General features: G+C 35.5%; 1 protein-coding gene across 2 annotated transcripts in view; it reads left to right on the top strand.

Moving 5' to 3' along the window:
• Positions 1-14157, top strand: part of singed (fascin domain-containing protein singed) — a 66081-nt gene that overhangs the window by 47063 nt on the left and 4861 nt on the right. For both annotated transcript variants that reach the window (XM_065347537.1, XM_065347544.1), the window contains exons 4-5: positions 11027-11183; positions 11376-11537. In XM_065347537.1, the coding sequence (XP_065203609.1) occupies positions 11027-11183; positions 11376-11537 (319 nt within the window). The remainder of the gene's footprint in view (positions 1-11026; positions 11184-11375; positions 11538-14157) is intronic.

Raw genomic sequence — 14157 nt, 5'->3', positions numbered from 1 at the left:
TGGTCAATAAAATTTCCCATCCCCAATTGTTTTTTCTACAATTTTTCAAAATATTTCAAACCACGATTTAAATCTGTAAACACATTTTTGACTCGATACTCTCGATTTCATTGGACTGCTCGAGCCATAATCCTTTTTTCCAACCATTCGACTATTTTAAAATCGTGTCTGGATCATCTCGCAGTTGAATAACGTAAGCCAGGTGAACCCTTTTTACTAGTGATATGTATATTCTATACCAGACGATATTATCAGAATCATCGAGGACCGGATATATGTTTACCGAAAGGATTGATGGTGTCAGTGGTGCCACATTTGACAATATTTACATTTACACGGACGGACGAAAATACGACAGAAAAAAATAGCCTGTGAAAATACACGAGCGGTCTAATGAAAAAGCAAGATGACTGACAGTTTATAGACGATTAGGTGTGCAGAGAGTTATCGTATCTAATTCTGTCAATAAATGTATCGTACTAAGAATTTTCTGATTCATTCGTTAAGTATAGTCATTTTATCTCCGGTTTTCCTCTCATTTTATCATTTTATCTCGTGTAAATCTCACTTCTCTATAATAATTTCGAATACCTGGTACTCTCATCGTCACAGTACACGAGTCAAAATACACCATTTATTCTGATAAACTCCTATTTCACTAGAGAACACGAGTGCATAAATTATATCCTCTTTTATTGCCCCCTCGCTGGGATGTTGTCAGCTAGGCCATAGCGAAGTCAAGAAGCCTAATCGCATCGCCTCGCGGTCGCACAAGTGTTGCTTTTTATTACCACCAAGCGTGCGAAAATGATCTAAAGATATGAGATACGAGCAGCAAGTACGAGCTGAATGCAATATTTCGCATGCACCTTGGTCCTCTCGGCCCTCGCCCTGCCTCTTCGGTTTGCAAACTCGTCAAGTCAGGCGGAAATATGTTGCATTTAGGAACATATGGTTTGCCTATCGACGTCGAATATTTGGTATGTTTAAAATTGGCAACAAAATACGCCAGAGCCAGACTACCGTATGAATTTGGTGGTCTTGCGAGTGTTATATAGGAACTATTTGTATATGTGATCGAGTTTGCCATTCCTGCTGGTGTGAAATATACAAATACGTACGATGTATTCGACATATGTGTGGTGTATTAATTCGAGTCGAATGGATTCAAAAATGTAACTAGGCGAAGTAAAAGTGCCCATGTACTTGAAATGCTTCCTTCGTCTCTTGAAAAAAAAAAGTATTTTTGGTGTCCATTTCATTTCTGATATGATTACTCATCTGTCAACCGGTTGTACTTTAGATACCGTTCGACGACGAAGCTCACAGTTGACAAACGGTATCAATAAAAAGCATTGGAGATAAAATGAATGAAAACCATAAAACACATAAAAATATACTCGATTTAATCCTCCTCGCTCAGATTAATTTACCAGGACGCTGTGACGATTTACTTTCGTTTACTTTCTCTGCTCGCTTTTTCCCCTCACACACTCACTCACAAACGCATAAATGTGGGTACCCAAACCCATAAAAGAAGAATACACATTTAAACGCCACCGCACACACATCGACGGTCGCATTTCTCATAGCTAATTACGCGCGCACACCGCCGCCGCGAGCTCGCACAACTCCACTCAAGGTTACGAGACGATTTAATTATTAATATGTAATACATTAAGCATTAATTATCAGGCATTGTTTGGAAAAAAAATTCGTTTCACCGATAACGTTAGTTTTTGTCTGGCTGTGTGTGAGTAAATATAATATGTATGATGATGGCGCGAGATGTCGACAATAAAAATCGAACTAGTATTGCCAGTTAGAAAGTCTCATTCGGACTGAATCCGCATACACGTTCGCATGCACTCTGTTTACATTTCAGAAGCGTTTTACGTATAAACCATTAAATCAGATGAGTTAGGTACTTTTTAAACTGTCTAGAGTGTTGGCGATGAGCTGACTACTGCGGTTTGTTGTGATTTTTTTCACTTGCTGGAGAGGGCATGCAAAAGTGTACCTATATTAGTGTGTTTAGAAAATCTTTTTTGGAGATGATTGATTTAGATTAGAGAATGGTCGTTGTTTTTCAAAATTTAGATAATTGTGATCCCTGACTTATACACAGGGTGTTTGAAGAATCATGAAATGATGTGTTTTTTCTCGAAAATCCAAGGTAGATGTGGTGTGAGGGTGAATCGTAATGAAAAATGTTGGAAGATTTTGGCCACATTCAGTGGAGATCTTCATTTTGAGTCTAAAGTCATTCGGAAAAAAATTCAGATACGAAGATGCTCCTGGAGAGGAGATAAGGGTGCTCAAAGAGGGGGGAGAGGCACTCGATGGTCGAGAGTAGTTCCTCGAATGATCCTCAATCCTCAAATACTAAACTAATTTTTCTCATGGAAGGTTCAACGTTCCTCTTCCAGAAGAAGTTTTCAACTCCATTCTTTTTGGCTTTGACATCACATCCAAAACAGCTCAGCAATTTTATTCTACGTTCAAGGATTCGTTTTTTGGTCAATTTTGGATTCGTTCTAGCCTGAACCCTACTTATTGTGGGAAAAATGGCCCAGTTCCCAAATATTGTATGCATTTTTGAGATTCTGCGACGACTTAGGCTAGGCCATCACCATCAATCAAGACCACTTTAAGTATTCTACTGAGCGGTTAAAAATTTACAAATCGCTCAATTTTGGTTGAATTCGTATTTTGAAATTTTTTTCTGAAATTTTTTACAATTTATCAAGCCAAAAAATTGAAAGGTATCGTTTCTGAAACTAGGGAGAATTTTTAAAATGCAGTGTGTTATATTCCCTAGTAAAAAAAATGACTAAAAATGTGGAAATTTAGAAATTTGGGTTTATTGTACAAAGTAAAAAATTATAAAATTGTTGAATTTAAAAAATAATAGAAATAAAAAATTATCAAATTATAAAAGAAAGAAAAAAAATATGTACCAAGAAAATTCAAATAAAATACCAATTAAAATAAATAAAAAAATAAGTAAATATAATTAAAAACTTACAGTTTTGGATAATTTGCCTCGTTGCTCCAAATTTGTGAATTAAATAAAAAAAACACGAACTCGGAAACTTGAATTAAATAAAAATACAAAATTGGATGTTTAAATTGAGTAAAAAAAATTAAAGAGATAAAATGTGAAATTGAAATACTTTGCGAAAATTCAATGTAGACTTTTAAAAAATTATATAATTAAATAAATTCGCGATCTACTGACGGAAAGAGTGCTTGAAATTATTAAAAATGAAGTACACACACGAAAATTCGGAAATGAACTCTTGAAAAATTGAAAATGAACTGTGCTTTAACAAAAATTAGTTAACACTCGAAAATCCGAAAATGAACTGATTTTTAGTCTCTCCTTTGCCTGTATTTATATTAAATTGGACAATACAAGCAAGAGGGAGACTTTGGGCACCTGGATGAGGCCTATGTTATTTTGTGGTCATTTTCAATAGCCAATTAATAAGTTCCAATAGCTATTGAAAATGTACCTATCACAAGACAACAGTTTTTTAACAGAAATTTGTAAAAAGAGGGTTTGTTGACTTTTACGACCAAGGTAATAAAATCACTTGACATGATTTTTAAAAGGAGGAAAACAGTGCTGCCTATTGGTATCGGCACGTGAACAATTACGTTGATCAAAAGGTCATAAAATTTATAACAAGAAATCTATTTGTTATATTTTTTACCAATTGTCCATTTTTGCAGATGTTTGTGGTTGCCTAAAGTAAGATTTTATGGCTAACGGAAAAATCAAAGGAAACCTGAATTAAAGTCGTAAAAGTCATCCGAATTTTAAGCAAAGCTGTATATAATCAATTTTTGATTATTGGGTAAACAATATAGGCTCATTCGGGGGTTTGGGGCAGGTGTTCATATACCAAGGGTGATTTGGTTCCTACCTATTTCATAATATTTCGTCATGTTTCAAAATATTATGAAATACCCTTATTTTAGAACTAGAGATTTGTAGGTATATTACAACAGAATTAGTCTGGTGACATTTTTTCGATTTTTTGAAATTATTCACAATAATGGCCAAAAAATTGGCACCATTGCATTCTGAAATATTTTCCAAGTTTCAGAAGTGATACCTTTCGATGTTTTGGCCTAACGAATGTGAAAAATTTTAGAAGAAAAAATTTCAAAAACACAATTTTTTGAAAATATATTCTCTCTCTTTGAGGACCCATATCTCCCCTCCAGTGACACCTCTGGACCCGAAATTTTTTCTGAGTAGCTTTCAACTTAGAATGAAATTATCCACTGAATTCAGCCGAAATTGAACGTATATTAAGTGGTAGATCTTCACTGATTAATCAGTGAAAATCGATTGAATCAATCATTTGTTTTTATTCATTAAATTTGCAATACAATATTACATCTGATAATTATTGATTTTCACTGATTGGGTCATTAATTTTAGTAGGTATATTTATTTCCTGATTCAGTCGGTAAGTCGTGATGAAGTCAGTGATTCAATTGATTAAAATAACTAATCAATCCAGTTATCTTTTATTTTTAACGCCCCCTCCCTCATCGCTCAGAAAAAAAAACTGTAATCAGTATCTTTTCACTGGCCAATCAGTGGGTTTTAGCCTGGCCAAAAACTAAATCTGAAATGAAGAAATTGAAACTAAAACTGAAACTGAAAAAAGCAAAACTGAAATTTAAGTGGGTAGTTCATTTTTTTCAAGATTTCAGAAATATTATGAATTTTATGAAAAAATTAGTGGAACTAAAACTGAAACTATGGTTAAAAACTGAGACTGAAATGAAGAAACTGAAACTTGAACTAGATAAAACGAAACTGCAAACTGGAACTGAAATATATGAAGTTTTGTCATCGCTAGTCATTGACAATTCGGCGAAATTCCTCTGAAATCACGTATGATGTCACTGGATAACAGTGAATTCATCACTTATTTTTATTAATGCAATATCTAATTTATTCAGTGATTTTGGGTTTCACTTTCTCTGATTGAATCAGTAATTTCATAATATTTACTGACTCAAACAGTGATCCAGATCGTGATAAAATCACTGATTTTATGGATGAAAAATGTCTGATTAGTTGAATGGTATTTTTACTGGTTCAATAGGCAAATTTCCCTCGTCAATCAGAAACTAAATTTTGACTTTTTCATCAGTGAAATGGCAAAAATTCATCGATTTAAATTGTGGGAATAATTATACTGATTTACCTATTTAGTAATCACGAGTAAACCACTGATTTGATATTTGATTGATAGAAAGTCTGACTGACTTGATGAGTTTCAATTTTTTTGTGGTACAATTTCACTAATTCATCAGGAATTCTATTTCACTGAAATTTAGGCGATGTATCCTATTTTCGACCTGTTAAACCGATTCAAAGCGGTTTCAAACCGTTTTGAGCAGTTCTAGAGCCTTCAGTAGATTTTTGAAACTTGAAACTTCCTCAAAGTTACATGAGACGAAGTTGGAAGTTCGAAATTCACGCTGCACTCCAACTTAAACACGTAATTAAGTTGATTGCTGGTCGATTCAAGTCATTTTGGAGCCTCCAGCGACTTTTTGAAAATTGTTGAAGCCTCCAGTAGATCTTTAAAACTTGAAATATCCGTAAAATTTCATCAAATGTAGTTATAAAGCCGAAATTTACTCCGAAAACTAATTTCAATACGCTGCACTGTAAAGTCAACTGTTGGTAAACTACAAAAAAATTTCTCAATTTTTCAAATGAAAAAAAATCTATTATTCACAGCTCTGGATGCTAAAAAAATCATAATTTTAATTCAAATGACATAGAAATTAATTGATTTTGAATTTAAAAAAACCCAAAAAGTCTTCAAAAGTCACAAAAAAGTCCCAAAAAATTGCAGCTTTGATTGGATTTTTTCTCGCTGAGATAATGCTTTCCTTATTTCGATTCAAAATCACAATTTTTTGTAAAGTTTAATTTTTTTTATTTCTAAATTTATGAATATTAAGGTTTGGAGAGGGGAGGAAAGGGCAGGAAATTGTTTATTAGATTTTAAGATATGGGCATTCCCCTCCCCTCCCTCAAACAATAAATTAAACATTTCGTTACATTTCGCAACACACGTATCAATATCGAAAGACTTAGACTGAATTGTTGCAGGACATGGCTGGCTTTGGTCAATTCCTCCCTTTCCATTCTTGAATCGATCACTATCCAAACTATATTTTAGGGTGATTTTAGAGCCTTACATTAGAAATAAATTGTTACGTAATTCGCAGAAAATTGCTAAAACTCCGCCCTTCGAACGACGAAAAAACATGGTTCCTTTTCAGAAGAAATACAATAAACTTACCTACATCAATTATTCAACGACGTCGATAACAACACAGTTTCGCATTTATACGGTTAATTCGGCGAAATACGAGTACGTGAAAACCACATCGAAATGGAACCATAGAGAGGCTTTGGCCTTTTCGACTATACGCACATTTTTTCCATCATCGTCGAATCGATCGTCGTCATTTTTATAGCGTGTTTTAATACTCGTAAAAAAGCTGCGAATCGATCGTTTCTGTCACCCTTATTATTGTTGTTAATCTGTTCGACATAGTTGCCCGAATCTAGGGTGAATGTTATGAGTGAACATAGTCGTGCAATCGAAGGGCGATGAAATAATACTGCGAATATAAAAAAAAAGGAACCTAAAATCGACATTTCCATTAACAGTTCGACCCTTTGTAATCGTATTGACAAGTTCGACATGATCAAAAAGCAATAACTTCGGATGATGGAAGTTACTACGAATACTACGAGTGTAAAAAGTACCCGAGTCGAGAGAGACGAGAGGTATACATGTACTATAACACCGTTCCCATAAATATTTAACGGTGTGTTTACGAGTGAGTCGCAGTCGACTGGACGAGTTTGTTTACACATCTGTTTGATTATGATTTAAAATCCTACGTTTATGTACTTAAAAAACAGTCCCATGAACAGTACGATTTGATTTTAAAAGCAGCCGCAGTCGGCAGTAGAGCTGTACCGTGACTCTAGAGAGGATTCGATTTTCGTGACATAGCATTTAACAGTCTCACATACCTATAATCGTGTAAATGCATACGTAATGCACAGTGTGTCTGTGAAAATTTTCCCACTGTCGATAAATTTTATCGAAGAGAAACGAACAGGAAGAGTTCAATGATATTGGATGTCTTTGAGATGAAGATCTCCAACATTGGATACTTCAACTATTCACAGGGTGTTGAGAGAATCGAGTGACACTTCTTTTTTTTTAGAGAAAGAAATCCATGAAGAAGAGTGTATCAAAACGCTCTAATCTAACTGCTATTCGAATTCATGAAGATTTAAGAGGGGGAGGGAGAAATCACATCAAAATCAGCCCGAATAATCTCGAATAAAACATTAATTCTTCACTAAATCAATGATTTGAATGATACATCATGAATAAATGCTTGAATCAGTATAAATATTACAAAATTACTGATTCAATCGGTGAAAATCGTCAATTGAGCTAATAATCAAGACAAAATCACGTGGTTGTAAAATCAACTGACTGCTACAAGTCCTGCATATGACAATTTGCAACGCCCCCCCCCCCCGGAGGGACCTCAGAGACACCCCCTTTTTTTTGCAAGGCCATCGGAAGGAACATTTTAGACCCCACTTGACAAAAAAAAAGTTGGTCTTACTAACAAAAATTGCAGCCCTTCTGATTGGCAGGCCAGCCGAAATCGCAGATTTTGATTCCAACATAGGACTTGTTCGAAATTTTTTGAACTGGACAGAGCTAGATCGAAAGAGCATGCAGAAATTTATCACCAGCCAAAATTTCAAGTGCTGAAATGCATTTGTCGATTTTTGGTGATTTTTTGAAAATCAAAATGGGCCAAAAACGAGAAATAAATCGAAATTTCACCAAATTGACCTAGAAAGCTGAAATTTGAGATATTTTTGAGCAGTTCTGGAGGCTCCAGCAGATTTTTGAAACTTGAAATTTTCACAAAATGTCATCAAAAGAAGTTGGAAATCCGAAATTCACGCTGAACTCTACTTTAAACACGTTGTTATAACGACTGGAGGTGGGTTTAAGTCATTTTGGAGCCTCCAGTTACTTTTTGAAAATTCTTGGAGCCTCTAGTGGATTTTTGAAACTTGAAATTTTCACAAAATTTCATCAAATGTAAATATAAAGCCAAAATTCACTGTTTAAATTAATTTCAATACGCTATAAAGTCGACTGCAGGTATATTTCAAGTTTCAAAAATCTACTGGAGGCTCCAGCGGTCTCCAAAAAGTCGCAGGAGGCTACAAAACGACATGAAATCCACCCGAAGTCGACTTCATAGGGTATTAAAAGGAGAAATTTCAAGTTTCAAAAATCTTCTGGAGGCTCCAAGAATTTTCAAAAAGTTGCTGGAGATTCCAAAATCACTGAAATCCACCAGAAAGTGACTTGATAACGTGTTTAAGTGGGAATTCGGTGCGAATTTCAAATTTCCAGCTTCATTTGATAACATTTGGTGGAAATTTCAAGTTTCGAAAATCCACTGGAGGCTCCAGTAGTTTTCAAAAAGTCGATGGAGGCTACAAAATGACATGAAATCCACCTAAAGTCGACTTCATAGGGTATTAAAAGATGAAGTTTTGAAGAAATTAGACATTTCAGGTTTCAAAAATCCACTGGAGGCTCCAGTAGTTTTCAAAAAATTGCTAGAGGCTGCAAAACGACATGAAATCCACCTGAAGTCGACATCATAGAATATTAAAAGTTGAAATTTTGTGGAAATTTCAAGTTTCAAAAATCTTCTGGAGGCTCCAAGTATTTTCAAAAAGTTTCTGGAGATTCCAAAATGACTGAAACCCACCAGAAGGTGACTTGATAATAAGTTTAAGTTAGAATGCAGCGCAAATTTCGGATTTCCGCTTTCATTTGATGAAATTTTGTGGAAATCGCAAGTTTGAAAAATCTACTGGAGGCTCCACTAGTTTCAAAAAAGTCGCTGGAGGCTACAAAACGACATGAAATCTACCTGAAATCGACATCATAGGGTATTAAAAGTCAAAGTTTTGTGGAAATTTCAAGTTTCAAAAATCTTCTGGAGGCTCCATGAATTTTCAAAAAGTTGCTAAAGGCTCCAAAATGACTTAAACACACCAGCAGTCGACTTGACAACGTGTTTAAGTTGGAGTGCAGCGTGAATTAAGGATTTCTAATTTCATTTAAATTTCAAAAATCCACTGGAGGCTCCAGTAGTTCCCAAAACATGGCTGGAACCTTTAAAACGACTCGAAATCCACTTGCAGTCGGCTATATGTATATCGCGCTGAAATTAGTGTGTGGAGTGAGTTTTGGCTTAATAACTCCATTTGATGACATTTTGCGCAAATTTATCGTCTCAAAAATCTACTGGAGGCTCAAAGAATTTTCAAAAAGTAGCCGGAGGCTCCAAAATGACCTAAATTTGCCAGCAGTCGACTTAATAGTGTGTTTAAGTTAGAGTGGAGCGTGAATTTAGGATTTTCAACTTCACTTGATAAAATTCTGTGGATAGGAAATTATTTCAAGCTTTGAAAATATACTGGAGTCTCTAAAATTGCTCATATCGGTTTGAAACAGTTTCCAATCGGTTTGGCAGGTCGAAAATAGGGTATATCCCAAATTTCAGCTTTCTAGGTCAATTTGCTGAAATTTTGATTTTTTTTCCTCTTACTTTTAGCCCAAATTTGATTTTTAAAAATTCAACAAAAATGGAAAAATACACTTCTGCACTTGAAATTTTGGCTGGAGATGAATTTCTGTATGCCCTTTCGATCTGGCTCTAGATGTCCAATGATGAAAAGTAAAACTTGCAAATTTCGGCTGACCTGTCAATCGAAATGGCCGCCATTTTGTTAGTAAGGCCAAATGTTTTTTTTTGGCAAGTTTGCTTTAAAATGTTTCCTAGGATGCCCCTTCTAAGAAAAAAGTTGTCTCAAAGGATCGGCGAGGGAGAGGGGGTGCAATCATTCCTATTTTCATATGCCGGACTATAAAGATACGAGTCTATGAGCTTTGAAAGTTTCGTTCCTGAACACATCCTTCTCCTCTTTCAGAATCCTTGAAGATTTAAGATGAAAATGATAATGTTTATTTTACAATACCATTGAAAAAACAGATGATAAAATTTGAGCAAAATATGGAACATCCCCCTTATAATTTTGGATTTTCCCTTAATTACCTTCTGACAGTTCTGACGTTAATTTTCCTCGACATTTTGACCCAAATCATGACTTCCGAATCTGTTCTCGACAGTTTATTCTCCATCTCGAGTAAAGCAATTTCTCAACTCTATATACAGACTTCAAATAGGTATACTCAACCATGTTTTAAAAAACACTTCAACCCAACCATCGAAAAACTTTTTCCCAAACACCTCGTGTAGTACGAATATTATTCTAGTACTGTACTTGACGCTCAGCGTGTTAATTAGACTCGCGCGAATGCTCTTTGCCACCTTTTTAGTGCACTTCTCTAATGAATTTTTATTCTTGTTTTCCGGTCATCGCCTTGTATACCGGTAAAGCTTGTTTTTTTTCGGTTTTTTCCATCTTCAACAGCATATACGAGTAGATCACCATCATCGAATAAGCTATGTGAAGCGTAAGTGTTAAGCGGAGGATAAGATTTTAAACGCTTTACGATTCCGAGGCATGAAAGGGTTATGTAGGTACCTCGAAAAAACGCGATAATTTGTTCGATAAGAGAGTATCGCTCGTATGTAATTACTAATCGAATAAATATCGTTTATGAGAGTTTCGTTTCGTATACTCTTTCCACCATAAATACTCAACGTAAGTTATACTTGAGCACGAATCAACAACTATAATATACTCTGGCGTATCTAAAATGAATATCTAATATGGCCTCTGTCTGTCTCACTCACTTTGCCACCTTTTTTTATTTTATTCTACGCTGCTGCCGAATAATAATAATACGTACTTAATTAAAAAGCGTGCTTATGTGTTTCGCAGGTGTCGACGTGACTGCCAACCAAGACGAAATATCTGATCATGAAACCTTTCAGCTGGAATTCGACTCGTCCACCAAGAGATGGTATATTCGTACGATGCAGGATCGATATTGGACTCTGGAAACAGCCGGCGGTATCCAAGCTGTGGGTGACAAAAGGTTGGTATCCCTATCGACGATGTCGATGATGATGACGTAATTCTCCTAATTCATATTCGGCTACTACTGCTAACTGCTGCTGCTCCTGTAGCTGGATGAGCTGGAGCTGGAGTTGGAGTCTCGAATAGTAGAAAAGAGATTTATTACATTGCTAGGTTTTTAATTTGCCTATACGGTTTGCTTAATTTATAGATCATCAAATGCCTTATTCGATCTGGTCTGGCAACCGGATGGATCGGTTTGTTTTCGAGCCAACAATGGTAAATATGTGGCAACGAAACGTTCCGGACATTTATATGCGAATAGCGATACGGTCGAAGAATCGTGCAAATACTTCTTTTATTTAATTAACAGGTTAGTACACAGAACTCTCGTATATAGACACGATCATCCAGATTACCTTACCTTATACCTTTACCTACCATCCATGCACTTTTTAATAGCGGATTTTACCTCATCATCCCTGCCTACTACGTACCTGAAAAATGCTCAATTTGGCCAATTTTTTGCCTCTTTTCTTTAATCACCGCCCGAGTTAATTGGTTGAAAATTTGTTTCGTCGAAATTGTCAGCGTATAGTGAATAGCAGTCTGAACCTAGTAGGGATTCTAAAAGTTTAAAGTAATTAAATAAAATTATCGAGTGAACCCGAGTAGATATTTTTAATTAATCAAAAGAGCTCCCGACATCGTTTACGCGGATTGCCCTCGTTTTTTTTTTTTTATTATTATATCGCACAAGTACACGAGAAATTCAACTACGAGTAAGTACGTCTACATGTGTAATTGTGTATCTATGCTGTAGTACTTGTATGTGGTACGGTACACGAGCGAGCGACGTGAAAAGTGTTTTCGAAATTTATTTACCTATACTACAATTTTCTCGTGTATTATTTTTAGTAATTATTACTCAGTCGTCTGGAATCGATCGATCGATCGTATATTACGCGATCAATTAATTGCGAATTTTTTTTCCAACGAGATGATGGTTTATTTCCTTTAATGGGTGTAATTTTTTTCTTTCCTTGGCGAATGAGACGTTAATTTGGCCCTTTTCACAAACGGTACCGGTACCGTGTAAGGAGCTGGAAAGATAATTGAGATAAACGAGGTATTTTTATTACGTTTGACTTTTTTTTTCTCTTTTTTTTCTTTTCCTTCTTTGAGCTGAAATATCGGATGATAAATCGTCTCGTCGCGTATGTGGAGTGAAATCGACGATGTGCTGAGACGACTCGCAGACGATGGGTGATTTTTTCTTATGTGAACTGGTTCGATAGTTGGTCTGAGGAGGGGGATGGATGAAATTGGATTTGAGAATTGTGATTTAATTTAGGCGAGGCCAGGGGGGAAAAGAGATGGCTCATGTGGTTATTTTGAATGGTGAATTGAAATTTTGAAAGGATAAAGTTGAAATCATCCCCCCTACCCAGAGGCGTACTGGACGGGAGAAATTTAAGGGTGTCTCACCCCACCAACCTGGACGCACAGACAGAAAAATGTTGGCAAAAAGTTGAGAATTTTTGGGATAAATTGGGTGAGTTAAAAAAAGTTGTGATAAAAATTGGTGAAAGTTGGAAAAATCAATAGTCCGGCATATGGCAATAGGAATAATTGACCCCTTGACCCTCCCCCCCGTCGACCCTCTAAGACACTTTTTTTCTTAAAAGGGACATCTTAAGGAACATTTTAAAGCAAACTTGCACAAAAAAGTTGGCCTTACTAAGAAAATGGTGGCCATTTTGATTGACAAGTCAGTCGAAATCGCAGATTTTACTTTCCAACATCGGACTCGCACGAAATTCTGAACTGGACATAGCTAGATCGAAAGAGCACGCTAAAATTCATCACCAGCCAAGATTTCAAGCGCTGAAATTAATTTTTCGATTTTTGGTGATTTTTTTGAAACTCAAATTTATGGGCCAAAAATGAGCAAAAAAAAATCAAAATTTCACCAAATTGACTTAGAAAGCTGAAATTTGGGATATACGCTATTTTCGAGATGCTAAATCGATTGGAAACGGTTTCAACCCGTTTTGAGGAGTTCTGGAGCCTCCAGAAGATTTTTGAAATTTGAAATTTCCTCAAAATTTCATCAAATGACTTTGGAAAGCTGAAATTCATTCTGTGAACTAATTTCAGTACGCTATGAAATCGACTACAGGTGGATTTCAAGTGGGTTTGGAAACTACTGGAGCCTCCAGCACATTTTTGAAACTTGAAATTTCCACAAAATTTCATCAAATGACTTTGAAAAGCTGAAATTCATTCTGTGAACTAATTTCAGTACGCTATGAAGTCGACTGCAGGTGGATTTCAAGTCGTTTTGGAAACTACTGGAGCCTCCAGCACATTTTTGAAACTTGAAATTTCCACAAAATTTCATCAAATGACTTTGGAAAGCTGAAATTCATTCTGTGAACTAATTTCAGTACGCTATTAAATCGACTACAGGTGGATTTCAAGTCGTTTTGGAAACTACTGGAGCCTCCAGCACATTTTTGAAACTTGAAATTTCCTCTAAATTTCATCAAAATGACTTTGGAAAGTTGAAATTCATTCTGTAAACTAATTTCAATACGCTATGAAATCGACTGCAGGTGGATTTTAAGTCGTTTTGGGAACTACTGGAGCCTCCTGGACATTTTTAAAACTTGAAATTTCTACAAAATGTCACCAAGTGGAGTAGTTTCCTTTTCAATTCTTTGACCAATGTCGGAATCTAAAAAAATTGACTTCTCGCATCAAAAAAAAAAAAAATGTTTTACTTGAAATTTTCCAAAATGAAGTCTCTTCATTCCAATAAAAACTGCCAAAGGGCAAAGTCCCAACTTTTGCCGAAATATTTTTCAAAGTCTTATTTTTTTTGGTCAAAAATTCGTGAACAATTTCTAATTTTTACCAAAATTGGTTCTTTTTGAAAACATGAAATTTTGTCCTGAAAATTTGCAGGTGCCTTGAAAACTTTTCAAGTA

Source organism: Planococcus citri, chromosome 1 (genome assembly GCF_950023065.1).
Source record: "Planococcus citri chromosome 1, ihPlaCitr1.1, whole genome shotgun sequence".
NCBI classification, from domain to species: Eukaryota; Metazoa; Arthropoda; class Insecta; order Hemiptera; family Pseudococcidae; genus Planococcus; species Planococcus citri.
Note: the sequence above shows the minus strand (reverse complement) of the source record. Positions and strands in the feature narration are given on the sequence as shown.